Source organism: Pristiophorus japonicus, unplaced genomic scaffold, assembly GCF_044704955.1.
Source record: "Pristiophorus japonicus isolate sPriJap1 unplaced genomic scaffold, sPriJap1.hap1 HAP1_SCAFFOLD_2083, whole genome shotgun sequence".
Lineage (NCBI taxonomy): Eukaryota > Metazoa > Chordata > Chondrichthyes > Pristiophoridae > Pristiophorus > Pristiophorus japonicus.
The window spans coordinates 8,223-36,189 of record NW_027251782.1 but is presented as its reverse complement, the minus strand read 5'-3'; the positions used below and the strand labels follow the sequence as shown (position 1 = coordinate 36,189).

Below are 27,967 nucleotides of genomic sequence, written 5' to 3'. Positions count from 1 at the left end.
CTGGACCAGAATCCGAGGGCGCTGGGGCGATGGGAACGGGACATTGTGCAAGAAGTTCGAGATGTGTCTGAAAGACGATTAAAAAATTCAGAATCAGCCACAAAGTGCAGGAGAATCGGCCAAAGACACAGGAGCGAGAGGCACTCACTTCTCAATGGGCAGGACGTGAGGTCCAGAGATGGAATATCGATACACAAAGGTCAGGAACTTCTGGAACACATCGAAGAAGGGCCAGTGGGACAGCACGCAGATGCTCTTCTTGGCCTGGACAGACTTGCTGAGAATGGGCCTGCGGTCAATGACGCTCAGCAGGCCCAGGCTCAGGCGCTGCTTGTCTGTCAGCCTCTCACGGGGATACGATTCATAGAACTGGATCGCCGCTCCGTACACCTGTACACAACACATAGCGGTCAGTGCTCAGTCCCACGTCACAGGCTGACCCCTCCCCCGAACCAATCCCCCCCTCCCCGAACCAATCCCCCCCTCCCCCGACCCAATCCCCCCTCCCCCGACCCAATCCCCCCCTCCCCGAACCAATCCCCCCCTCCCCCGACCCAATCCCCCCCTCCCCCGACCCAATCCCCCCTCCCCCGACCCAATCCCCCCCTCCCCGAACCAATCCCCCCCTCCCCGACCCAATCCCCCCCCTCCCCGACCCAATCCCCCCCCTCCCCCGACCCAATCCCCCCCTCCCCGACCCAATCCCCCCATCCCCCGACCCAATCCCCCCTCCCCGAACCAATCCCTCCCTCCCCCGACCCAATCCCCCCCCTCCCCCGACCCAATCCCCCCTCCCCCGACCCAATCCCCCCCTCCCCGAACCAATCCCCCCCTCCCCCGACCCAATCCCCCCTCCCCCGACCCAATCCCCCCCTCCCCGAACCAATCCCCCCCTCCCCGAACCAATCCCTCCCTCCCCGACCCAATCCCCCCCTCCCCCGAACCAATCCCCCCCCTCCCCGAACTAATCCCCCCCTCCCCCTCCCAATCACCCCCTCCTCCCCCCTCCCAATCACTCAACCCCCCTCCCTCCCCCCCCCTCGCTCTCACCCCCCTCTCTCCCTCCACCCCCTCTCTCCTCCCCTTTCTCCCCCCGCCTCTCCCTCCCCCTCCCCCCCTCTCTCCCACCCCCCCATCTCTCCCTCCCCCCCCTCTCTCCCCCCTAAACCTCTCCCCCCCCCTCTCTCTCCACCCTCCCCCCTCCCCTCTCTCACCCCCTCCCCCTCCCTCTCCCTCCCCCTCCCCCTCTCTCTCTCCCCCCCTCCCCCCCTCCCCCTCTCTCCCCCTCCCCCTCTCTCCCCCCCCATCCCCCTCTCTCCCCCCCCTCCCCCTCTCTCCCCCCCCCTCCCCCTCTCTCTCCCCCCCCCCTCCCCCTCTCTCTCCCCCCTAACCCTCTCCCCCCCCCCCGTCCCTCTCCCCCCCCCTACCTTTTCCCCTGTGCCAGCAGTCAGTACGAAGGTGGAGAAGACGGGGAGCTGGTACTTGGTCTGCGCTGGCCAGCTTTCGATGGTGGCTCCCATTGGTAGACAGAAGACGGGCACAGTCTGTGGCAGAGGGAAGGACTCACTGTCAATCTCCGGGTACCTGCTGATCAGCCCTGGGATGGCATACAAAGGCAATCGGTCAATAAACACACCGCAGCACAGCCGGGGTGGCCGGAACTGAGTAAACAACGCCGTTCGTTCATCTCACATACATTCCCCTCGATAGTGCGGCCCCTCACTGTGTGACTGACTGACCCTCGATAGTGCGGCCCCTCACTGTGTGACTGACTGACCCTCGATAGTGCGGCCGCTCACTGTGTGACTGACTGACCCTCGATAGTGCGGCCCCTCACTGTGTGACTGACTGACCCTCGATAGTGCGGCCCCTCACTGTGTGACTGACTGACCCTCGATAGTGCGGCCCCTCACTGTGTGACTGACTGACCCTCGATAGTGCGGCCCCTCACTGTGTGACTGACCCCTCGATAGTGCGGCCCCTCACTGTGTGACTGACTGACCCTCGATAGTGCGGCCCCTCACTGTGTGACTGACCCTCGATAGTGCGGCCCCTCACTGTGTGACTGACTGACCCTCGATAGTGCGGTCCCTCACTGTGTGACTGACCCTCGATAGTGTGGCCCCTCACTGTGTGACTGACCCCTCGATAGTGCGGCCCCTCACTGTGTGACTGACTGACCCTCGATAGTGTGGCCCCTCACTGTGTGACTGACCCTCGATAGTGCGGCCCCTCACTGTGTGACTGACCCTCGATAGTGCGGCCCCTCACTGTGTGACTGACTGACCCTCGATAGTGCGGCCCCTCACTGTGTGACTGACCCCTCGATAGTGCGGCCCCTCACTGTGTGACTGACTGACCCTCGATAGTGCGGCCCCTCACTGTGTGACTGACTGACCCTCGATAGTGCGGCCCCTCACTGTGTGACTGACCCTCGATAGTGCGGCCCCTCACTGTGTGACTGACCCTCGATAGTGCGGCCCCTCACTGTGTGACTGACTGACCCTCGATAGTGCGGCCCCTCACTGTGTGACTGACTGACCCTCGATAGTGCGGCCCCTCACTGTGTGACTGACCCTCGATAGTGCAGCCCCTCACTGTGTGACTGACCCTCGATAGTGCGGCCCCTCACTGTGTGACTGACCCTCGATAGTGCGGCCCCTCACTGTGTGACTGACCCTCGATAGTGCGGCCCCTCACTGTGTGACTGACCCTCGATAGTGCGGCCCCTCACTGTGTGACTGACCCTCACTGTTGATCTAACCTAGACTTCACTTGATTTGCAAACTGATGGCCCTCCTCTCGGCCGAGCGCGATGCTCACCAGCTTCGTAGGCCAGAGCTGTGCCCTTCGCCATCGATTTCTTGTAACACAGGTAGATTCCTGGGCCCCACTGCAAGCACAAGGAAATTCAGTATCAGAACCCGTCACACGCAAGTGAAGCCGGGCTGACCCCGCCCCTCCCCCCTCGCCACAGCCCCTCCCCCGGCCCTACCCCGCAGCCCCGCCTCTCTCCCTCCTGGCCCCGCCCGGCCCCCCCAGTCCTTCAGCTCCACAAGCCCCCCCCCCCCGCCTCGCCCGTCCCCCCCCCCCCCCGCATCCCCTCCCACCAACCCTGCCTATCCCCCTGGCCCCGCCTCCTCACGCCTCACACGGCCCCGCCCCACAGGGCCCCCCCCTCCCCCGCATGCTGCATCGGTGCCACGTTCTGTGATTGCCGCTCTGGGCCCCTCAGATCAGACGGCATCGGCCCAAAGTGATGCTGCTGCAGGGGGAGGAGGGAGGGCACAGTCTTAGGCCCGAGCTCAAGGCCCAGTGAAACCCCAGCCAGTCCCTGGCGAACATTCACTGCGGAAACCCCCACACATCAACCCGGGAGCCGGAGACGGAGGACGGGGCCCGAGCCGGAGACGGAGGACGGGGTCCGAGCCGGAGACGGAGGACCGGGCCCGAGCCGGAGACGGAGGACCGGGCCCGAGCCGGAGACGGAGGACCGGGCCCGAGCCGGAGACGGAGAACCGGGCCCGAGCCGGAGACGGAGAACCGAGCCGGAGACGGAGGACTGGGACCGAGCCGGAGACGGAGAACCGGGCCCGAGCCGGAGACGGAGGACGGAGGACGGAGGACGGAGGACGGAGACTGAGACTGAGACTGAGACTGAGACTGAGACTGAGACTGAGACTGAGACTGAGACTGAGACTGAGACTGAGACTGAGACTGAGACTGAGACTGAGACAGAGACAGAGACAGAGACAGAGACAGAGACAGAGGACTGGGCCTGAGCCGGAGACAGAGGACCGGGCCTGAGCCGGAGACAGAGGACCGGGCCTGAGCCGGAGACAGAGGACCGGGCCCGAGCCGGAGACAGAGACAGAGGACTGGGCCTGAGCCGGAGACAGAGACAGAGGACTGGGCCTGAGCCGGAGACAGAGGACTGGGCCTAAGCCGGAGACAGAGACAGAGGACTGGGCCCGAGCCAGAGACAGAGACAGAGGACTGGGCCCGAGCCGGAGACAGAGGACTGGGCCCGAGCCGGAGACAGAGACAGAGGACTGGGCCTGAGCCGGAGACAGAGGACTGGGCCTGAGCCGGAGACAGAGGACTGGGCCTGAGCCGGAGACAGAGGACTGGGCCCGAGCCGGAGACAGAGACAGAGGACTGGGCCCCAGCCAGAGACAGAGACAGAGGACTGGGCCTGAGCCGGAGTCAGAGACAGAGGACTGGGCCCGAGCCGGAGACAGAGACAGAGGACCGGGCTCCAGCCAGAGACAGAGGACCGGGCCCGAACCGGAGACAGAGACAGAGGACCGGGCCCGAGCCAGAGCCAGAGACAGAGACAGAGACAGAGACAGAGGACTGGGCCCGAGCCAGAGGACCGGGCCCGAGCCGGAGACAGAGACAGAGGACTGGGCCTGAGCCGGAGATAGAGACAGAGGACTGGGCCCGAGCCGGAGACAGAGACAGAGGACTGGGCCCGAGCCGGAGACAGAGACAGAGGACTGGGCCCGAGCCGGAGACAGAGACAGAGGACCGGGCCCGAGCCAGAGACAGAGACAGAGACAGAGACAGAGACAGAGACAGAGACAGAGACAGAGACAGAGGACTGGGCCCGAGCCAGAGACAGAGGACCGGGCCCGAGCCGGAGACAGAGACAGAGGACCGGGCCCGAGACAGAGACAGAGACAGAGGACTGGGCCCGAGCCAGAGACAGAGACAGAGGACCGGGCCCGAGCCGGAGACAGAGACAGAGGACTGGGCCCCAGCCGGAGACAGAGACAGAGGACTGGGCCGGAGACAGAGACAGAGACAGAGACAGAGACAGAGGACTGGGCCCGAGCCAGAGACAGAGGACCGGGCCCGAGCCGGAGACAGAGACAGAGGACCGGGCCCGAGACAGAGACAGAGACAGAGGACCGGGCCCGAGCCAGAGACAGAGACAGAGGACCGGGCCCGAGCCGGAGACAGAGACAGAGGACTGGGCCCGAGCCGGAGACAGAGACAGAGAGCTGGGCCTGAGCCGGAGATAGAGACAGAGGACTGGGCCTGAGCCGGAGACAGAGACAGAGGACTGGGCCTGAGCCGGAGACAGAGGACCGGGCCTGAGCCGGAGACAGAGGACCGGGCCTTAGCCGGAGACAGAGGACCGGGCCTGAGCCGGAGACAGAGGACTGGGCCCGAGCCGGAGACAGAGACAGAGGACTGGGCCCGAGCCGGAGACAGAGACAGAGGACTGGGCCCGAGCCGGAGACAGAGACAGAGGACTGGGCCCGAGCCGGAGACAGAGGACTGGGCCCGAGCCGGAGACAGAGACAGAGGACTGGGCCTGAGCCGGAGACAGAGGACTGGGCCTGAGCCGGAGACAGAGGACTGGGCCTGAGCCGGAGACAGAGGACTGGACCCGAGCCGGAGACAGAGGACTGGGCCCGAGCCGGAGACAGAGACAGAGACAGAGGACAGGGCCCCAGCCAGAGACAGAGACAGAGGACTGGGCCTGAGCCGGAGTCAGAGACAGAGGACTGGGCCCGAGCCGGAGACAGAGACAGAGGACTGGGCCCCAGCCAGAGACAGAGGACCGGGCCCGAGCCGGAGACAGAGACAGAGGACCGGGCCCGAGCCAGAGACAGAGACAGAGGACCGGGCCCGAGCCAGAGACAGAGACAGAGGACTGGGCCCGAGCCAGAGACAGAGACAGAGGACCGGGCCCGAGCCGGAGACAGAGACAGAGGACTGGGCCCCAGCCGGAGACAGAGACAGAGGACTGGGCCTGAGCCGGAGATAGAGACAGAGGACTGGGCCTGAGCCGGAGACAGAGACAGAGGACTGGGCCTGAGCCGGAGACAGAGACAGAGGACTGGGCCTGAGCTGGAGACAGAGGACCGGGCCTGAGCCGGAGACAGAGGACCGGGCCTGAGCCGGAGACAGAGGACCGGGCCCGAGCCGGAGACAGAGACAGAGGACTGGGCCTGAGCTGGAGACAGAGGACCGGGCCTGAGCCGGAGACAGAGGACCGGGCCTGAGCCGGAGACAGAGGACCGGGCCCGAGCCGGAGACAGAGACAGAGGACTGGGCCCGAGCCAGAGACAGAGGACCGGGCCCGAGCCGGAGACAGAGACAGAGGACCGGGCCCGAGACAGAGACAGAGACAGAGGACTGGGCCCGAGCCAAAGACAGAGACAGAGGACCGGGCCCGAGCCGGAGACAGAGACAGAGGACTGGGCCCCAGCCGGAGACAGAGACAGAGGACTGGGCCTGAGCCGGAGATAGAGACAGAGGACTGGGCCTGAGCCGGAGACAGAGGACCGGGCCTTAGCCGGAGACAGAGGACTGGGCCTGAGCCGGAGACAGAGGACCGGGCCCGAGCCGGAGACAGAGACAGAGGACTGGGCCCGAGCCGGAGACAGAGACAGAGGACTGGGCCCGAGCCGGAGACAGAGACAGAGGACTGGGCCCGAGCCGGAGACAGAGACAGAGGACTGGGTCCGAGCCGGAGACAGAGACAGAGGACTGGGCCCGAGCCGGAGACAGAGGACTGGGCCCGAGCCGGAGACAGAGACAGAGGACTGGGCCCGAGTCGGAGACAGAGACAGAGGACTGGGCCCGAGCCGGAGACAGAGGACTGGGCCCGAGCCGGAGACAGAGACAGAGGACTGGGCCCGAGCCGGAGACAGAGGATTGGGCCCGAGCCGGAGACAGAGACTGAGGACCGGGCCCGAGCCGGAGACAGAGGACTGGGCCCGAGCCGGACACAGAGACAGAGGACCGGGCCCAAGCCGGAGACAGAGACAGAGGACTGGGCCTGAGCCGGAGACAGAGGACTGGGCCTAAGCCGGAGACAGAGACAGAGGACTGGGCCTGAGCCGGAGACAGAGGACTGGGCCTAAGCCGGAGACAGAGACAGAGGACTGGGCCCGAGCCGGAGACAGAGACAGAGGACTGGGCCCCAGCCAGAGACAGAGACAGAGGACTGGGCCTGAGCCGGAGTCAGAGGCAGAGGACTGGGCCCGAGCCGGAGACAGAGACAGAGACAGAGGACCGAGCCGGAGACAGAGACAGAGGACCGGGCCCAAGCCAGAGACAGAGACAGAGACAGAGGACTGGGCCCGAGCCGGAGACAGAGACAGAGTACTGGGCCCGAGCCGGAGACAGAGACAGAGGACTGGGCCCGAGCCGGAGACAGAGGACTGGGCCCGAGCCGGAGACAGAGACAGAGGACCGGGCCCAAGCCGGAGACAGAGACAGAGGACTGGGCCTGAGCCGGAGTCAGAGGCAGAGGACTGGGCCCGAGCCGGAGACAGAGACAGAGACAGAGACAGAGGACCGAGCCGGAGACAGAGACAGAGGACCGGGCCCGAGCCAAAGACAGAGACAGAGACAGAGACAGAGGACTGGGCCCGAGCCGGAGACAGAGACAGAGGACTGGGCCCGAGCCGGAGACAGAGACAGAGGACTGGGCCCGAGCCCGAGCCGGAGACAGAGGACTGGGCCCGAGCCGGACACAGAGACAGAGGACCGGGCCCGAGCCGGAGACAGAGACAGAGGACTGGGCCTGAGCCGGAGACAGAGGACTGGGCCTAAGCCGGAGACAGAGACAGAGGACTGGGCCTGAGCCGGAGACAGAGGACTGGGCCTAAGCCGGAGACAGAGACAGAGGACTGGGCCCGAGCCGGAGACAGAGACAGAGGACTGGGCCCCAGCCAGAGACAGAGACAGAGGACTGGGCCTGAGCCGGAGTCAGAGGCAGAGGACTGGGCCCGAGCCGGAGACAGAGACAGAGACAGAGGACCGAGCCGGAGACAGAGACAGAGGACCGGGCCCAAGCCAGAGACAGAGACAGAGACAGAGGACTGGGCCCGAGCCGGAGACAGAGACAGAGTACTGGGCCCGAGCCGGAGACAGAGACAGAGGACTGGGCCCGAGCCGGAGACAGAGGACTGGGCCCGAGCCGGAGACAGAGACAGAGGACCGGGCCCAAGCCGGAGACAGAGACAGAGGACTGGGCCTGAGCCGGAGTCAGAGGCAGAGGACTGGGCCCGAGCCGGAGACAGAGACAGAGACAGAGGACCGAGCCGGAGACAGAGACAGAGGACCGGGCCCGAGCCAAAGACAGAGACAGAGACAGAGACAGAGGACTGGGCCCGAGCCGGAGACAGAGACAGAGGACTGGGCCCGAGCCGGAGACAGAGACAGAGGACTGGGCCCGAGCCGGAGACAGAGGACTGGGCCCGAGCCGGAGACAGAGACAGAGGACTGGGCCCGAGCCGGAGACAGAGGATTGGGCCCGAGCCGGAGACAGAGACAGAGGACCGGGCCCGAGCCGGAGACAGAGACAGAGGACCGGGCCCAAGCCGGAGACAGAGACAGAGGACTGGGCCTGAGCCGGAGTCAGAGGACTGGGCCTAAGCCGGAGACAGAGACAGAGGACTGGGCCTGAGCCGGAGACAGAGGACTGGGCCTAAGCCGGAGACAGAGACAGAGGACTGGGCCTGAGCCGGAGACAGAGGACTGGGCCTAAGCCGGAGACAGAGACAGAGGACTGGGCCCGAGCCGGAGACAGAGACAGAGGACTGGGCCCCAGCCAGAGACAGAGACAGAGGACTGGGCCTGAGCCGGAGTCAGAGGCAGAGGACTGGGCCCGAGCCGGAGACAGAGACAGAGACAGAGGACCGAGCCGGAGACAGAGACAGAGGACCGGGCCCGAGCCAGAGACAGAGACAGAGGACCGGGCCCGAGCCGGAGACAGAGACAGAGGACTGGGCCCCAGCCGGAGACAGAGACAGAGGACCGGGCCCGAGCCGGAGACAGAGACAGAGGACTGGGCCCCAGCCGGAGACAGAGACAGAGGACTGGGCCCTAGCCGGAGACAGAGACAGAGGACTGGGCCCGAGCCGGAGACAGAGACAGAGGACTGGGCCCGTGCCGGAGACAGAGACAGAGGACTGGGCCCGAGCCCAGGGTCTCCCTCACCGCGGTGTGTAACGGGTTAAAGGGAAGGTTGCACTGTGTGGCTGGGTGGGGACACTGTGTGTGAAAAGGGGCTTTTACGTTTGACTCAGACTCGAGTGAGAGCGAGTGTGGCCTCAGCGATCCTGTGATGGGAAAGCGAGTTATTTCTGGAGGAGCAGAGAGTCACTTCTGCAAATATGAGGTCAGCGAACTTCGCAATCGGACTCGCCCAAACCAGTCACTGTGTGACTGACCCTCGATAGTGCGGCCCCTCACTGTGTGACTGACCCTCGATAGTGCGGCCCCTCACTGTGTGACTGACCCTCGATAGTGCGGTCCCTCACTGTATGACTGACTGACCCTCGATAGTGCGGCCCCTCACTGTGTGACTGACTGACCCTCGATAGTGCGGCCCCTCACTGTGTGACTGACTGACCCTCGATAGTGCGGCCCCTCACTGTGTGACTGACCCTCGATAGTGCGGCCCCTCACTGTGTGACTGACCCTCGATAGTGCGGCCCCTCACTGTGTGACTGACCCTCGATAGTGTGGCCCCTCACTGTGTGACTGACTGACCCTCGATAGTGCGGCCCCTCACTGTGTGACTGACCCTCAGTGCGGCCCCTCACTGTGTGACTGACCCTCGATAGTGCGGCCCCTCACTGTGTGACTGACTGACCCTCGATAGTGCGGCCCCTCACTGTGTGACTGACCCTCGATAGTGCGGCCTCTCACTGTGTGACTGACCCTCGATAGTGCGGCCCCTCACTGTGTGACTGACCCTCGATAGTGCGGCCCCTCACTGTGTGACTGACCCTCGATAGTGCGGCCCCTCACTGTGTGACTGACTCTCGATAGTGCGGCCCCTCACTGTGTGACTGACTGACCCTCGATAGTGCGGCCCCTCACTGTGTGACTGACCCTCAGTGCGGCCCCCTCACTGTGTGACTGACCCTCGATAGTGCGGCCCCTCACTGTGTGACTGACCCTCGATAGTGCGGCCCCCTCACTGTGTGACTGACCCTCGATAGTGCGGCCCCCTCACTGTGTGACTGACCCTCGATAGTGCGACCCCTCACTGTGTGACTGACCCTCGATAGTGCGGCCCCTCACTGTGTGACTGACCCTCGATAGTGCGGCCCCTCACTGTGTGACTGACTGACCCTCGATAGTGCGGCCCCTCACTGTGTGACTGACTGACCCTCGATAGTGCGGCCCCTCACTGTGTGACTGACCCTCGATAGTGTGGCCCCTCACTGTGTGACTGACCCTCGATAGTGCGGCCCCTCACTGTGTGACTGACCCTCGATAGTGCGGCCCCTCACTGTGTGACTGACCCTCGATAGTGCGGCCCCTCACTGTGTGACTGACTGACCCTCGATAGTGCGGCCCCTCACTGTGTGACTGACCCTCGATAGTGTGGCCCCTCATTATGTGACTGACCCTCGATAGTGCGGCCCCTCACTGTGTGACTGACCCTCGATAGTGCGGCCACTCACTGTGTGACTGACCCTCGATAGTGCGGCCCCTCACTGTGTGACTGACCCTCGATAGTGTGGCCCCTCACTGTGTGACTGACTGACCCCTCGATAGTGCGGCCCCTCACGGTGTGACTGACCCTCGATAGTGCGGCCCCTCACTGTGTGACTGACTGACCCTCGATAGTGCGGCCCCTCACTGTGTGACTGACCCTCGATAGTGCGGCCCCTCACTGTGTGACTGACTGACCCTCGATAGTGCGGCCCCTCACTGTGTGACTGACCCTCGATAGTGCGGCCCCTCACTGTGTGACTGACCCCTCGATAGTGCGGCCCCTCACTGTGTGACTGACTGACCCTCGATAGTGCGGCCCCTCACCGTGTGACTGATCCTCGATAGTGCGGCCCCTCACTGTGTGACTGACCCTCGATAGTGCGGCCCCTCACTGTGTGACTGACCCTCGATAGTGCGGCCCCTCACTGTGTGACTGACCCTCGATAGTGCGGCCCCTCACTGTGTGACTGACTGACCCTCGATAGTGCGGCCCCTCACTGTGTGACTGACCCTCGATAGTGCGGCCCCTCACTGTGTGACTGACCCTCGATAGTGCGGCCCCTCACTGTGTGACTGACCCTCGATAGTGCGGCCCCCTCACTGTGTGACTGACCCTCGATAGTGCGACCCCTCACTGTGTGACTGACCCTCGATAGTGCGACCCCTCACTGTGTGACTGACCCTCGATAGTGCGGCCCCTCACTGTGTGACTGACCCTCGATAGTGCGGCCCCCTCACTGTGTGACTGACCCTCGATAGTGCGGCCCCCTCACTGTGTGACTGACCCTCGATAGTGCGACCCCTCACTGTGTGACTGACCCTCGATAGTGCGGCCCCTCACTGTGTGACTGACCCTCGATAGTGCGGCCCCTCACTGTGTGACTGACTGAACCTCGATAGTGCGGCCCCTCACTGTGTGACTGACTGACCCTCGATAGTGCGGCCCCTCACTGTGTGACTGACCCTCGATAGTGCGGCCCCTCACTGTGTGACTGACCCTCGATAGTGTGGCCCCTCACTGTGTGACTGACCCTCGATAGTGCTGCCCCTCACTGTGTGACTGACCCTCGATAGTGCGGCCCCTCACTGTGTGACTGACCCTCGATAGTGCGGCCACTCACTGTGTGACTGACTGACCCTCGATAGTGCGGCCCCTCACTGTGTGACTGACCCTCGATAGTGCGGCCCCTCACTGTGTGACTGACCCTCGATAGTGCGGCCCCTCACTGTGTGACTGACCCTCGATAGTGCGGCCCCTCACTGTGTGACTGACCCTCGATAGTGCGTCCCCATCACTGGGTGACTGACCCTCGATAGTGCGTCCCCATCACTGGGTGACTGACCCTCGATAGTGCGACCCCTCACTGTGTGACTGACCCTCGATAGTGCGACCCCTCACTGTGTGACTGACCCTCGATAGTGCGTCCCCATCACTGTGTGACTGACCCTCGATAGTGCGTCCCCATCACTGGGTGACTGACCCTCGATAGTGCGACCCCTCACTGTGTGACTGACCCTTGATAGTGCGACCCCTCACTGTGTGACTGACCCTCGATAGTGCGGCCCCTCACTGTGTGACTGACCCTCGATAGTGCGTCCCCATCACTGGGTGACTGACCCTCGATAGTGCGGCCCCTCACTGTGTGACTGACCCTCGATAGTGAGGCCCCTCACTGTGTGACTGACTGACCCTCGATAGTGCGGCCCCCTCACTGTGTGACTGACCCCTCGATAGTGCGTCCCCATCACTGGGTGACTGACCCGTCCCTCAACACTCACTCCCACCAATTCCCATGTACTCTCCACAATACAACAGTGACTATACTTCAAAAGTACTTCATTGGCTGTAAAGCGCTTTGGGACGTCCGGTGGTAGTGACAGGCGCTATTTCAATGCAAGTCTTTCTTTCTTACTCCCCCTCCCTCATTCACACCCCCCCACTTCAACCCCTCTCCCTCACATCCCCCAACCCCCGCCCCCTCACTCCCTCCCCACCTCACCACCCCACTCACCCCTCCCTTCCCCACCCCCCCCTCCTACTCGCCCCCCCCCCCTCCGCACTCACCATGCCAGTGTTGAGGTTCCTGCCCACCTTGCAGAAGGTGTGAGGGGGGGCCTCGCCCTTGCTGGGCATGATGATGCAGATGTCGGTGACAGCCAGCGTGGTGTGAGCCTGGCAGTCGGTGGCGCGCCGGTAGGTGATGAAGGTGCGCTGCTGTAGGCTGGGCCCGCCCCCGCTGATGTGGGCCGCTCGGCTGTAGGGGGTGGTCTCGATGATGCAGCATCCGGGCTTCAGTCGCTCCTTCCCTTCGCACAGGACCCTGCGTGCAAACAAAGCGGGCGTCAGGGCCGACGGCAAACACTGCGACAATCCCAGTAACACTGCCCGGCATGGGGCTCGACGGACGGGCCGGGGCAGCACCTTCCCTCCGAGCCCCTCCGCTTGAGCCCCCGGTGGATCTCCCACCACCTCCCCCCCAGCTGTGTGCGCGGATATTGGGCGAAAAACAGGATCAGGTTTGGCTGTGATGCTCCCATGGTGGAATAGCCCACCCACAGTAAACACCGCCTCTCGGCTCACTCATTGAGGGTGGCCACTCGGAGGGGGACGGGGGTTAAGGGGAGCCACCTTCTGTCACGGGCACAGCCGGTTTTCCAGAGCCGGTTGTGGGGAGGGTGGGTATTGGGATACGTCGAGTGAGGTGGACTTTAGGACCTTTGGGAGCAGGACTGGCAGCTGGGCTGGAAAATGCTTTCAAGTGAAAATATTGGGGGGATTTGAAGGCGGCTTTTAAAATAACCCGTTTCCAGGGTAACGGTGTCCGTGAGGCCGCTCGGCCCCTCGAGCCTGTTACACAGGAACAGGAGGAGGCCCATTCGGCCCCTCGAGCCTGTTACACAGGAACAGGAGGAGGCCCATTCAGCTCCTCGAGCCTGTTACACAGGAACAGGAGGAGGCCCATTCGGCCCCTCGAGCCTGTTACACAGGAACAGGAGGAGGCCCATTCAGCCCCTCGAGCCTGTTACACAGGAACAGGAGGAGGTCCATTCAGCCCCTCGAGCCTGTTACACAGGAACAGGAGGAGGCCCATTCAGCCCCTCGAGCCCGTTACACAGGAACAGGAGGAGGGCCATTCAGCCCCTCGAGTCTGTTACACAGGAACAGGAGGCCATTCAGCCCCTTGAGCCTGTTACACAGGAACAGGAGGAGGCCCATTCAGCCCCTCGAGTCTGTTACACAGGAACAGGAGGCCATTCAGCCCCTTGAGCCTGTTACACAGGAACAGGAGGAGGTCCATTCAGCCCCTCGAGTCTGTTACACAGGAACAGGAGGCCATTCAGCCCCTTGAGCCTGTTACACAGGAACAGGAGGAGGCCCATTCAGCCCCTCGAGCCTCTTACATAGGAACAGGAGGAGGCCCATTCAGCCCCTCGAGCCTGTTACACAGGAACAGGAGGAGGCCCATTCAGCCCCTCGAGCCTGTTACACAGGAACATGAGGAGACCATTCAGCCCCTCGAGCCTGTTACACAGGAACAGGAGGAGGCGCATTCAGCCCCTCGAGCCCGTTACACAGGAACAGGAGGAGGTCCATTCAGCCCCTCGAACCCGTTACACAGGAACAGGAGGAGGCCCATTCAGCCCCTCGAGCCTGTTACACAGGAACAGGAGGAGGCCCATTCAGCCCCTCGAGCCTGTTACACAGGAACAGGAGGAGACCATTCAGCCCCTCGAGCCTGTTACACAGGAACAGGAGGAGGACCATTCAGCCCCTCGAGCCTGTTACACAGGAACAGGAGGAGGCCCATTCAGCCCCTCGAGCCTGTTACACAGGAACAGGAGGAGACCATTCAGCCCCTCGAGCCTGTTACACAGGAACAGGAGGCCATTCAGCCCCTCGAACCCGTTACACAGGAACAGGAGGAGGCCCATTCAGCCCCTCGAACCCGTTACACAGGAACAGGAGGAGGCCCATTCAGCCCCTCGAGCCTGTTACACAGGAACAGGAGGAGGCCCACTCAGCCCCTCGAGCCTGTTACACAGGAAGAGGAGGAGGGCCATTCAGCCCCTCGAGCCGGTTACACAGGAACAGGAGGAGGCCCATTCAGCCCCTCGAGCCTGTTACACAGCAACAGGAGGAGGCCCACTCAGCCCCTCGAGTCTGTTACACAGGAACAGGAGGAGGCCCATTCAGCCCCTCGAGCCTGTTACACAGGAACAGGAGGAGGGCCATTCAGCCCCTCGAGCCTGTTACACAGGAACAGGAGGAGGCCCACTCAGCCCCTCGAGCCTGTTACACAGGAACAGGAGGAGGCCCATTCAGCCCCTGGAGCCTGTTACACAGGAACAGGAGGAGGCCCACTCAGCCCCTCGAGCCTGTTACACAGGAACAGGAGGAGGCCCATTCAGCCCCTCGGGCCTGTTACACAAGAACAGGAGGAGGCCCATTCAGCCCCTCGAGCCTGTTACACAGGAACAGGAGGAGGCCCATTCAGCCCCTCGGGCCTGTTACACAAGAACAGGAGGAGGCCCATTCAGCCCCTCGAGCCTGTTACACAGGAACAGGAGGAGGCCCATTCAGCCCCTCGAGCCTGTTACACAGGAACAGGAGGAGGCCCATTCAGCCCCTCGAGGCTGTTACACAGGAACAGGAGGAGGCCCATTCAGCCCCTCGAGCCTGTTACACAGGAACAGGAGGAGGCCCATTCAGCCCCTCGAGCCTGTTACACAGGAACAGGAGGAGGCCCATTCAGCCCCTCGAGTCTGTTACACAGGAACAGGAGGAGGCCCATTCAGCCCCTCGAGCCTGTTACACAGGAACAGGAGGAGGCCCATTCAGCCCCTCGAGCCTGTTACACAGGAACAGGAGGAGGCCCATTCAGCCCCTCGGGCCTGTTACACAGGAACAGGAGGAGGCCCATTCAGCCCCTCGAGCCTGTTACACAGGGACAGGAGGAGGCCCATTCAGCCCCTCGAGTCTGTTACACAGGAACAGGAGGAGGCCCATTCAGCCCCTCGAGTCTGTTACACAGGAACAGGAGGAGGCCCATTCAGCCCCTCGAGCCTGTTACACAGGAACAGGAGGAGGCCCATTCAGCCCCTCGAGCCTGTTACACAGGAACAGGAGGAGGCCCATTCAGCCCCTCGAGCCTGTTACACAGGAACAGGAGGAGGCCCATTCAGCCCCTCGGGCCTGTTACACAGGAACAGGAGGAGGCCCATTCAGCCCCTCGAGCCTGTTACACAGGGACAGGAGGAGGCCCACTCAGCCCCTGGAGCCCGGCTGACGGTGCCGACGGTGTGCGTGGTGACTCACCCCAAGTCGATGAGCGGTGATTTGTCGCGGCCCCGCTTGTAGCACAAGAACATGTGCGATGTGCTGAGGAGGCCACAGTTGAGGTCAGCGGACTGGCCGGTGGGCGTGGTCTCGATGCAGGTGAAGCCCTCGGGGACCTCCTCGCCCAGCGAGCGGATGATGATAGCCACGTCGGCGATGGGTTCCAGGGGCCGGGCAAAACGGGCACTGCCCTCCTCCAGGGGCTTGGACAGCTCGGTCAGCCCTGCCACCACAAAGTAATCGGCGAGCTGAGGGGCGCTGTCCTCTGCCATGGCTACATCGGGAACATCTGTAACACAGGGCACGGGGGGGGGTGAGCACCCGGGGAAAGAGCCCCGACACATCCCACACCCCACCCCCCCTCCTCCCGGACACTCCGCCCAAACTCCCCGTCCCCCTCCCTGCTCAGACACCCTGCCCCCCGCCAACATAGAGAATAGGTGCAGGAGTAGGCCATTCGGCCCTTCGAGCCTGCACCACCATTCAATAAGATCATGGCTGATCATTCCCTCAGTACCCCATTCCTGCTTTCTCTCCATACCCCTTGATCCCTTTAGCTGTAAGGGCCACATCTAACTCCCTTTTGAATATATCCAACGAACTGGCCTCAACAACTCTCTGCGGTAGAGAATTCCACAGGTTCACAATTCTCTGAGTGAAGAAGTTTCTCCTCATCTCGGTCCTAAATGGCTTACCCCTTCTCCTTAGACTGTGTCCCCTGGTTCTGGACTTCCCCAACATTGGGAACATTCTTCCTGCATCTAACCTGTCCAGTCCCGTCAGAATTTTATATGTTTCTATGAGATCCCCTCTCATCCTTCTAAACTCCAGTGAATACAGGCCCAGTCGATCCAGTCTCTCCTCATATGTCAGTCCTGCCATCCCAGGAATCAGTCTGGTGAACCTTCGCTGCACCCCCTCAATAGCAAGAATGTCCTTCCTCAGATTAGGAGACCAAAACTGAACACAATATTCCAGGTATGGCCTCACCAAGGCCCTGTACAACTGCAGTAAGACCTCCCTGCTCCTATACTCAAATCCCCTAGCTATGAAGGCCAACATACCATTTGCCTTCTTCACCGCCTGCTGTACCTGCATGCTAACCTTCAATGACTTATGTACCATGACACCCAGGTCTCGTTGCACCTCCCCTTTTCCTAATCTGCCACCATTCAGATAATATTCTGTCTTCCTGTTTTTGCCCCCAAAGTGGATAACCTCACATTTATCTACATTATACTGCATCTGCCATGCATTTGCCCACTCACCTAACCTGTCCAAGTCACCCTGCAGCCTCTTAGCATCCTCCTCACAGCTCACACCGCCACCCAGCTTAGTGTCATCTGCAAACTTGGAGATATTACACTCAATTCCTTTATCTAAATCATTGATGTATATTGTAAATAGCTGGGGTCCCAGCACTGAGCCCTGCGGCACTCCACTAGTCACTGCCTGCCATTCTGAAAAGGACCCGTTTATCCCGACTCTCTGCTTCCTGTCTGCCAACCAGTTCTCTATCCACGTCAGTACATTACCCCCAATACCATGTGCTTTAATTTTGCACACCAATCTCTTGTGTGGGACCTTGTCAAAAGCCTTTTGAAAGTCCAAATACACCACATCTACTGGTTCTCCCTTGTCCACTCTGCTAGTTACATCCTCAAAAAATTCCAGAAGATTTGTCAAGCATGATTTCCCTTTCATAAATCCATGCTGACTTGGACCGATCCTGTCACTGCTTTCCAAATGTGCTGCTATTTCATCCTTAATAATTGATTCCAACATTTTCCCCACTACTGATGTCAGACTAACCGGTCTATAATTACCCGTGTTCTCTCTCCCTCCTTTTTAAAAAGTGGTGTTACATTAGCTACCCGCCAGTCCATAGGAACCGATCCAGAGTCAATAGACTGTTGGAAAATGATCACCAATGCATCCACTATTTCTAGGACCACTTCCTTAAGTACTCTGGGATGCAGACTATCAGGCCCTGGGGATTTATCGGACTTCAATCCCATCAATTTCCCTAACACAATTTCCTGACTAATAAGGATATCCTTCAGTTCCTCCTTCTCACTAGACCCTCGGTCCCCGAGTATTTCCGGAAGGTTATTTGTGTCTTCCTTCGTGAAGACAGAACCAAAGTATTTGTTCAATTGGTCGGCCATTTCTTTATTCTTCCCCCCCCCCCCCGTCCACCTGCTCCGACACCCTGCCCCCCTCACACTATCCCCCCCTCCCCCACGCCTCATGCTGTGTCACTCCCGCAATCCCAGGACCCCGGGGGGGGAGGGAAGACACAGTTGGGGAAAGGTTCACACACACAGGGGAGGATCTGTAGAAGCACAACTCTCACAATGAAAGACGACTCGAGCTGCAGGGAGGAAGTGTGCAGTAGCCACAGAGAAACAGGAGACGCAAAGACTAACTCCACTTCTACATTGTGAACTGAGTCAGACCCGGCGAGGGAAACCACAGCCCTTCCGTCTCCAGCAACGTCACACGGCCCGGCATCAACCACATTTATCCTCGCACTCTCCTTCTTATCTTTTACCCCACTCCCACATCACCAAACACAACTGGGCTGGAATCCTGACCAGTACTGTACCCCAGTGTTATACAGTGACAGGCCTGTACCCACCAGTACTGTACCCCAGTGTTATACAGTGACAGGCCTGTACCCACCAGTACTGTACCCCAGTGTTATACAGTGACAGACCTGTACCCACCAGTACTGTACCCCAGTGTTATACAGTGACAGACCTGTACCCACCAGTACTGTCCCCCAGTGTTATACAGTGACAGACCTGTACCCACCAGTACTGTACCCCAGTGTTATACAGTGACAGACCTGTACCCACCAGTACTGTACCCCAGTGTTATACAGTGACAGACCTGTACCCACCAGTACTGTACCCCAGTGTTATACAGTGACAGACCTGTCCCACCAGTACTGTACCCCAGTGTTATACAGTGACAGACCTGTACCCACCAGTACTGTACCCCAGTGTTATACAGTGACAGACCTGTACCCACCAGTACTGTACCCCAGTGTTATACTGTGACAGACCTGTACCCACCAGTACTGTACCCCAGTGTTATACAGTGACAGACCTGTACCCACCAGTACTGTACCCCAGTGTTATACAGTGACAGACCTGTACCCACCAGTACTGTACCCCAGTGTTATACAGTGACAGACCTGTACCCACCAGTACTGTCCCCCAGTGTTATACAGTGACAGACCTGTACCCACCAGTACTGTACCGCAGTGTTATACAGTGACAGACCTGTACCCACCAGTACTGTACCCCAGTGTTATACAGTGACAGACCTGTACCCACCAGTACCGTATCCCAGTGTTATACAGTGACAGACCTGTACCCACCAGTACTGTACCCCAGTGTTATACAGTGACAGACCTGTACCCACCAGGACTGTACCCCAGTGTTATACAGTGACAGACCTGTACCCACCAGTACTGTACCCCAGTGTTATACAGTGACAGACCTGTACCCACCAGTACTGTACCCCAGTGTTATACAGTGACAGACCTGTACCCACCAGTACTGTACCCCAGTGTTATACAGTGACAGACCTGTACCCACCAGTACTGTACCCCAGTGTTATACAGTGATAGACCTGTACCCACCAGTACTGTACCCCAGTGTTATACAGTGACAGACCTGTACCCACCAGTACTGTACCCCAGTGTTATACAGTGACAGACCTGTACCCACCAGTACTGTACCCCAGTGTTATACAGTGACAGACCTGTACCCACCAGTACTGTACCCCAGTGTTATACAGTGACAGACCTGTACCCACCAGTACTGTACCCCAGTGTTATACAGTGACAGACCTGTACCCACCAGTACTGTCCCCCAGTGTTATACAGTGACAGACCTGTACCCACCAGTACTGTACCCCAGTGTTATACAGTGACAGACCTGTACCCACCAGTACTGTACCCGTGTTATACAGTGACAGACCTGTACCCACCAGTACTGTACCCCAGTGTTATACAGTGACAGACCTGTACCCACCAGTACTGTACCCCAGTGTTATACAGCGACAGACCTGTACCCACCAGTACTGTACCCCAGTGTTATACAGTGACAGACCTGTACCCACCAGTACTGTACCCCAGTGTTATACAGTGACAGACCTGTACCCACCAGTACTGTACCCCAGTGTTATACAGAGACAGACCTGTACCCACCAGTACTGTACCCCAGTGTTATACAGTGACAGACCTGTACCCACCAGTACTGTACCCCAGTGTTATACAGTAACAGACCTGTACCCACCAGTACTGTACCCCAGTGTCAGACCAGGTTTGTGAGTGGACAGTGAGAAAGTTTCACCCCACGGTGCCTGACAGCACTGAGATGGTGTGATGACACGGTACAGCCTGAGATTTGTGCACATGATTCAATGCGAGGCCTGTGCGGGTGCTGGGGACTGTGTGGAGCACCAGCTCTCTGGGGAGCAGAGCTGCACGAGGTTACCAAGCAAGGCCAGAGCCAGCAGGCTGGAGCAGCACCTCGCAGTCGCTCAGGCCACAGAGAGCGCAGCCCCAATACTCACCACAGCAAGGCCCACAGCAGCTTGGTGTGACTAATCCCAGCTTTGAGCTTAGAGGACAGATCAGTCCTGTCACAGCCTGAGATAAACGGCTGCTCGTTGGAACTGGGCCAGCAAGCTCCAGGCAGCAGCTCGTCACTGCTGCCTCTGCCCTGCTCGCTCTCATTTCCCCTTTCCCCTTGTGCACTGTCCCTGACCCTTTCCTGACTCCTCTCTCTCTCTGTCAGACTCGCTCGTTCCCCTCCACCCCAGCCCACCCTCCCTTATTGTTTCTCCCTCGTTTGCTATCTCCTGTTCTCTCTGCATCATGACGGTATTCGTACCCCAGTGAGAGTCAGCACCTTCAGGGGAGGAGGGGACCTGTACCCCAGTGAGAGTCAGCACCTTCAGGGGAGGGGACCTGTACCCCAGTGAGAGTCAGCACCTTCAGGGGAGGAGGGGACCCGTACCCCAGTGAGAGTCAGCACCTTCAGGGGAGGAGGGGACCTGTACCCCAGTGAGAGTCAGCACCTTCAGGGGAGGGGACCTGTACCCCAGTGAGAGTCAGCACCTTCAGGGGAGGGGACCTGTACCCCAGTGAGAGTCAGCACCTTCAGGGGAGGGGGGACCTGTACCCCAGTGAGAGTCAGCACCTTCAGGGGAGGAGGGGACCTGCACCCCAGTGAGAGTCAGCACCTTCAGGGGAGGAGGGGACCTGTACCCCAGTGAGAGTCAGCACCTTCAGGGGAGAGGGGGGGACCTGTACCCCAGTGAGAGTCAACACCTTCAGGGGAGGGGACCCGTACCCCAGTGAGAGTCAGCACCTTCAGGGGAGGGGACCTGTACCCCAGTGAGAGTCAGCACCTTCAGGGGAGGGGACCTGTACCCCAGTGAAAGTCAGCACCTTCAGGGGGCGATGTGGGACAAACCAGGAGACTAGGACACCGATAGGAATCGCAGTGTGAATCTGGCAGTCAGTAAGGCCGAGATATGTCGCTGATGTCGCTCTCGCTCTGGCAGCGTGTAGCTCCAGGAGACTGGTGCTTCCTGACACGGAGACAGAAACTGCTCTTTGTTGCCTCTCCAGCACAGACAGGCTGCTCATTCAGCTCGGAAAGAAATCTCTCACAGCAGCGGGACAGGGAACACATGCAGTATTCACAGGGCGAATAGCAAATCCACTCTGTCAGCACACTCATTCCAATTCCCCTTCAGTCCCACTGCTCCCTAAACTTCTCTACGATGTGCTGTGTGCATACAGCCCAAGATCAGACAGGAACGGCGCCCTGTACTGACACTCACAGTGAGACTCAGCACCTTCAGGGGAGGGGACTCGTACCCCAGTGAGAGTCAGCACCTTCAGGGGAGGGGACCTGTATCCCAGTGAGAGTCAGCACCTTCAGGGGAGGGGACCCGTACCCCAGTGAGAGTCAGCACCTTCAGGGGAGGGGACCTGTACCCCAGTGAGAGTCAGCACCTTCAGGGGAGGGGACCCGTACCTCAGTGAGAGTCAGCACCTTCAGGGGAGGGGTCCTGTACCCCAGTGAGAGTCAGCACCTTCAGGGGAGGGGACCCGTACCCCAGTGAGAGTCAGCACCTTCAGGGGAGGGGACCCGTACCCCAGTGAGAGTCAGCACCTTCAGGGGAGGGGACCTGTACCCCAGTGAGACTCAGCACCTTCAGGGGAGGGGACCCGTACCCCAGTGAGAGTCAGCACCTTCAGGGGAGGGGGGAGAGGGGAGGGGACCTGTACCCCAGTGAGAGTAGTCACCTTCAGGGGAGGGGACCCGTACCCCAGTGAGAGTCAGCACCTTCAGGGGAGGGGGGGGGACTCGTACCCCAGTGCGAGAATGCAGCAGCAGTGAGGATTTAAACCACTTGCCCCCCCCCCACCCCACAGTACTCACCCAGTGCAACAATCATTGTGGCCGTGAATCCCAGCCCAATGAAATGTATCCTTTGCTTTGCTCACACACCAGGGTCGGCTCGAGCTCAGCCTCGCACTGAGGCTAAACGTCTCGTCACTTAGTTCTACTATCTCCTGCGCTCCAGACTTCAGAGTCAAGCACTGATTTGAAAACAGCTCAAGAAATCACCACAGGAAATTGTGCAACAGCCCCTTCTCCGAGTAGTTCCCCGGCAGTCCCCTCGATACGTGAAACACGTTACTCGCTCTCGAGCTGCAGCCAGCCGCTGCGTGCTGCTCTGGGCCCCGGGCTACACCACGATCGGTCCAGGCCTGTCTACAGGGTTTGTAAAAAATCCCTGCTCAGTAACTCCAGTTGCCTTTTACTTGAGAGGATGGTTTCACCAGCAACTTGAGCACAAAAATCCAGGCCGACACTCCAGTGCAGTACTGAGGGAGCGCCGCACTGTCGGAGGGGCAGTACTGAGGGAGTGCCGCACTGTCAGAGGGGCAGTACTGAGGGAGCGCCGCACTGTCGGAGGGGCAGTACTGAGGGAGTGCCGCACTGTCGGAGGGGCAGTACTGAGGGAGCGCCGCACTGTCGGAGGGGCGGTACTGAGGGAGTGCCGCACTGTCGGAGGGGCAGTACTGAGGGAGCGCCGCACTGTCGGAGGGGCGGTACTGAGGGAGTGCCGCACTGTCGGAGGGGCGGTACTGAGGGAGCGCCGCACTGTCGGAGGAGCAGTACTGAGGGAGTGCCGCACTGTCGGAGGAGCAGTACTGAGGGAGCACCGCTCTGTCGGAGGGGCAGTACTGAGGGAGTGCCGCACTGTCGGAGGGGCAGTACTGAGGGAGCGCCGCACAGTCGGAGGGGCAGTACTGAGGGAGCGCCGCACTGTCGGAGGGGCGGTACTGAGGGAGTGCCGCACTGTCGGAGGGGCAGTACTGAGGGAGTGCCGCACTGTCGGAGGGGCAGTACTGAGGGAGTGCCGCACTGTCGGAGGGGCGGTACTGAGGGAGTGCAGTACTGAGGGAGCGCCGCACTGTCGGAGGGGCAGTACTGAGGGAGTGCCGCACTGTCGGAGGGGCGGTACTGAGGGAGCGCCGCACTGTCGGAGGGGCGGTACTGAGGGAGCGCCGCACTGTCGGAGGGGCGGTACTGAGGGAGTGCCGCACTGTCGGAGGGGCAGTACTGAGGGAGCCCCGCACTGTCGGAGGGGCAGTACTGAGGGAGCGCCGCACTGTCGGAGGGGCGGTACTGAGGGAGCGCCGCACTGTCGGAGGGGCAGTACTGAGTGAGTGCCGCACTGTCGGAGGGGCAGTACTGAGGGAGTGCCGCACTGTCGGAGGGGCAGTACTGAGGGAGCCCCGCACTGTCGGAGGGGCAGTACTGAGGGAGCGCCGCACTGTCGGAGGGGCGGTACTGAGGGAGTGCCGCACTGTCGGAGGGGCGGTACTGAGAGAGTGCCGCACTGTCGGAGGGACAGTACTGAGGGAGCGCCGCACTGTCGGAGGGGCGGTACTGAGGGAGCGCCGCACTGTCGGAGGGGCGGTACTGAGGGAGCGCCGCACTGTCGGAGGGGCAGTACTGAGGGAGCGCCGCACTGCGCTGTCGGAGGGGCAGTACTGAGGGAGCGCCGCACTGTCGGAGGGTCAGTACTGAGGGAGCGCCGCACTGTCGGAGGGGCAGTACTGAGGGAGCGCCGCACTGTCGGAGGGGCGGTACTGAGGGAGTGCCGCACTGTCGGAGGGTCAGTACTGAGGGAGCGCCGCACTGTCGGAGGGGCAGTACTGAGGGAGTGCCGCACTGTCGGAGGGTCAGTACTGAGGGAGCGCCGCACTGTCGGAGGGGCAGTACTGAGGGAGCGCCGCACTGTCGGAGGGGCAGTACTGAGGGAGTGCCGCACTGTCGGAGGGGCGGTACTGAGGGAGCGCCGCGCTGTCGGAGGGGCACTACTGAGGGAGTGCCGCACTGTCGGAGGGGCACTACTGAGGGAGTGCCGCACTGTCGGAGGGGCGGTACTGAGGGAGTGCCGCACTGTCGGAGGGGCGGTACTGAGGGAGTGCCGCACTGTCGGAGGGGCAGTACTGAGGGAGCGCCGCACTGTCGGAGGGGCAGTACTGAGGGAGTGCCGCACTGTCGGAGGGGCAGTACTGAGGGAGTGCAGCACTGTCGGAGGGGCAGTACTGAGGGAGCACCGCACTGTCGGAGGGGCGGTACTGAGGGAGCGCCGCACTGTCGGAGGGGCGGTACTGAGGGAGCGCCGCACTGTCGGAGGGGCAGTACTGAGGGAGTGCCGCACTGTCGGAGGGGCAGTACTGAGGGAGCGCCGCACTGTCGGAGGGGCAGTACTGAGGGAGTGCCGCACTGTCGGAGGGGCAGTACTGAGGGAGTGCAGCACTGTCGGAGGGGCAGTACTGAGGGAGCGCCGCGCTGTCGGAGGGGCAGTACTGAGGGAGCGCCGCACTGTCGGAGGGGCAGTACTGAGGGAGCGCGGCACTGTCGGAGGGGCAGTACTGAGGGAGTGCCGCACTGTCGGAGGGGCAGTACTGAGGGAGCGCCGCACTGTCGGAGGGGCGGTACTGAGGGAGCACCGCACTGTCGGAGGGGCGGTACTGAGGGAGCCCCGCACTGTCGGAGGGGCGGTACTGAGGGAGCCCCGCACTGTCGGAGGGACAGTACTGAGGGAGCGCCGCACTGTCGGGGTTTAGCTGGAACCCAATGGTTTCCCCCCACCCCCGCCGCCACCATCGCCCCCTGGCGGCCATTTTGTGAAACGCCAGGCCCAGAAGCTGGGGTTGTTCGGCTGTGGGGGGCGTCACAGCACTGCTGGAGGGAGAGATTGGGGGAGCCCCCGGCTTTGCCCGAGGCCCAGGCCGGGCGGCCCAGTGAGAGGCCCCCGGTCCCGGTCCCGGTCCCGCTCCGCCCCCGGGGTGGGGTGTGCGCAGCGCGGCCTCCCCCCGCCCCGTCCCGGGCCCCGGCTCCTTACCTCCATCCCCCTTCGCTCGCTCCCCGGGCCCCGCTGTTTCTGAGCGGCCGCTTCCCGGCAACAAGCGCCCGGCCGCCGGCTCGGGGGGGGGAGGGGGAGGCGGCACAGCGCCGCCGGTGGCTCGGAGGAGTCGCTGCACCCGCTGCCCACAGCGCCGCCGGCGGCGCGGAGGAGTCGTTGCACCCGCTGCCCACAGCGCCACCGGCGACTCGGAGGAGTCGTTGCACCCGCTGCCCACAGCGCCACCGGCGGCTCGGAGGAGTCACTGCACCCACTGCCCACAGCGCCACCGGCGGCTCGGAGGAGTCGTTGCACCCGCTGCCCACAGCGCCACCGGCGGCTCGGAGGAGTCGCTGCACCCGCTGCCCACAGCGCCACCGGCGGCTCGGAGGATTCGCTGCACCCGCTGCCCACAGCGCCACCGGCGGCTCGGAGGAGTTGCTGCACCCGCTGCCCACACCGCCGCCGCGCGGTCGGGAGGGATCACTGCATCTACCGTCCACAATGCCGCCCAGCGGTTTGGAGGGTTCACTGCACCCAATGCCCACAGCGCCACCCGGCAGCCTGGAGGACTCATTGAACATAGGAACATAAGAATTAGGAACAGGAGTAGGCCATCTAGCCCCTCGAGCCTGCTCCGCCATTCAACAAGATCATGGCTGATCTGGCCGTGGACTCAGCTCCACTTACCCGCCCGCTCCCCGTAACCCTTAATTCCCTTATTGGTTAAAAATCTATCTATCTGTGACTTGAATACATTCAATGAGCTAGCCTCAACTGCTTCCTTGGGCAGAGAATTCCACAGATTCACAACCCTCTGGGAGAAGAAATTCTTTCTCAACTCAGTTTTAAATTGGCTCCCCCGTATTTTGAGGCTGTGCCCCCTAGTTCTAGTCTCCCCGACCAGTGGAAACAACCTCTCTGCCTCTATCTTGTCTATCCCTTTCATTATTTTAAATGTTTCTATAAGATCACCCCTCATCCTTCTGAACTCCATCGAGTAAAGACCCAGTCTACTCAATCTGTCATCATAAGGTAACCCCCTCATCTCCGGAATCAGCCTCGTGAATCGTCTCTGTACCCCCTCCAAAGCTAGTATATCCTTCCTTAAGTAAGGTGACCAAAACTGCACGCAGTACTCCAGGTGCGGCCTCACCAATACCATGTACAGTTGCAGCAGGACCTCCCTGCTTTTGTACTCCATCCCTCTCGCAATGAAGGCCAACATCCCATTCGCCTTCCTGATTACCTGCTGCACCTGCAAACTAACTTTTTGGGATTCATGCACAAGGACCCCCAGGTCCCTCTGCACCGCAGCATGTTGTAATTTCTCCCCATTCAAATAGTATTCCCTTTTACTGTTTTTTTTCCCAAGGTGGATGACCTCACACTTTCCGACATTGTATTCCATCTGCCAAACCTTAGCCCATTCGCTTAACCTATCCAAATCTCTGTGCAGTCTCTGAGTCCTCTACACAACCCGCTTTCCCACTAATCTTTGTATCATCTGCAAATTTTATTACACTACACTCTGTCCCCTCTTCCAGGTCATCTATGTATATTGTAAACAGTTGTGGTCCCAGCACCGATCCCTGTGGCACACCACTAACCACCGATTTCCAACCCGAAAAGGACCCATTTATGCCGACTCTCTGCTTTCTGTTAGCCAGTCAATTCTCGATCCATGCTGACACATTTCCTCTGACTCCACGTACCTCTATCTTCTGCAGTAACCTTTTGTGTGGCACCTTATTGAATGCCTTTTGGAAATCTAAATACACTACATCCATCGGTATACCTCTATCCACCATGCTCGTTATATCCTCAAAGAATTCCAGTAAATTAGTTAAACATGATTTCCCCTTCATGAATCCATACTGCGTCTGCTTGATTGCACTATTCCTATCCAGATGTCCCGCTATTTCTTCCTTAATGATAGCTTCAAGCATTTTCCCCACTACAGATGTTAAACTAACCGGCCTATAGTTACCTGCCTTTTGTCTGCCCCCTTTTTTAAAGAGGCGTTACATTAGCTGCTTTCCAATCCGCTGGTACCTCCCCAGAGTCCAGAGAATTTTGGTAGATTATAACAAATGCATCTGCTATAACTTCCACCATCTCTTTTAATACCCTGGGATGCATTTCATCAGGACCAGGGGACTTGTCTACCTTGAGTCTCATTAGTCTGTCCAGCACTACCCCTCTAGTGATAGTGATTGTTTCAAGGTCCTCCCTTCCCACATTCCTGTGACCAGCAATTGTTGGCATGGTTTTTGTGTCTTCCACTGTGAAGACCGAAGCAAAATAATTGTTTAAGGTCTCAGTCATTTCCACATTTCCCATTATTAAATCCCCCTTCTCATCTTCTAAGGGACCAACATTTACTTTAGTCACTCTTTTCCATTTTATATATCTGTAAAAGCTTTTACTATCTGTTTTTATGTTTTACGCAAATTTACTTTCGCAATCTATCTTTCCTTTCTTTATTGCTTTCTTAGTCACTCTTTGCTGTCGTTTAAAATTTTCCCAATCGTCTAGTTTCCCACTAACCTTCGCCACTTTATACGCATTGGTCTTTGATTTGATACTCTCCTTTGGTTATCCACGGCTGGTTATCCCTTCTCTTACCGCCCTTCTTTGTCACTGGAATATATTTTTGTTGCGCACTATGAAAGAGCTCCTTAAAAGTCC

The 27,967-nt window shown here is 60.4% G+C and overlaps 1 protein-coding gene across 1 annotated transcript; it reads right to left on the bottom strand.

Moving 5' to 3' along the window:
• Positions 1-25,359, bottom strand: LOC139244976 (C-myc promoter-binding protein-like; the record flags this gene model as incomplete). The annotated part of the gene is made up of 7 exons (XM_070871077.1): positions 25,277-25,359; positions 15,794-16,103; positions 12,542-12,797; positions 2,824-2,893; positions 1,428-1,597; positions 149-390; positions 1-67 (listed from the first exon to the last, which is right to left on the bottom strand). Coding segments are annotated over exons 2-7 (1,098 nt in total), but the record flags the coding sequence as incomplete, so codon positions are not given.
• Between the last annotated feature and the right edge of the window lie 2,608 nt (positions 25,360-27,967).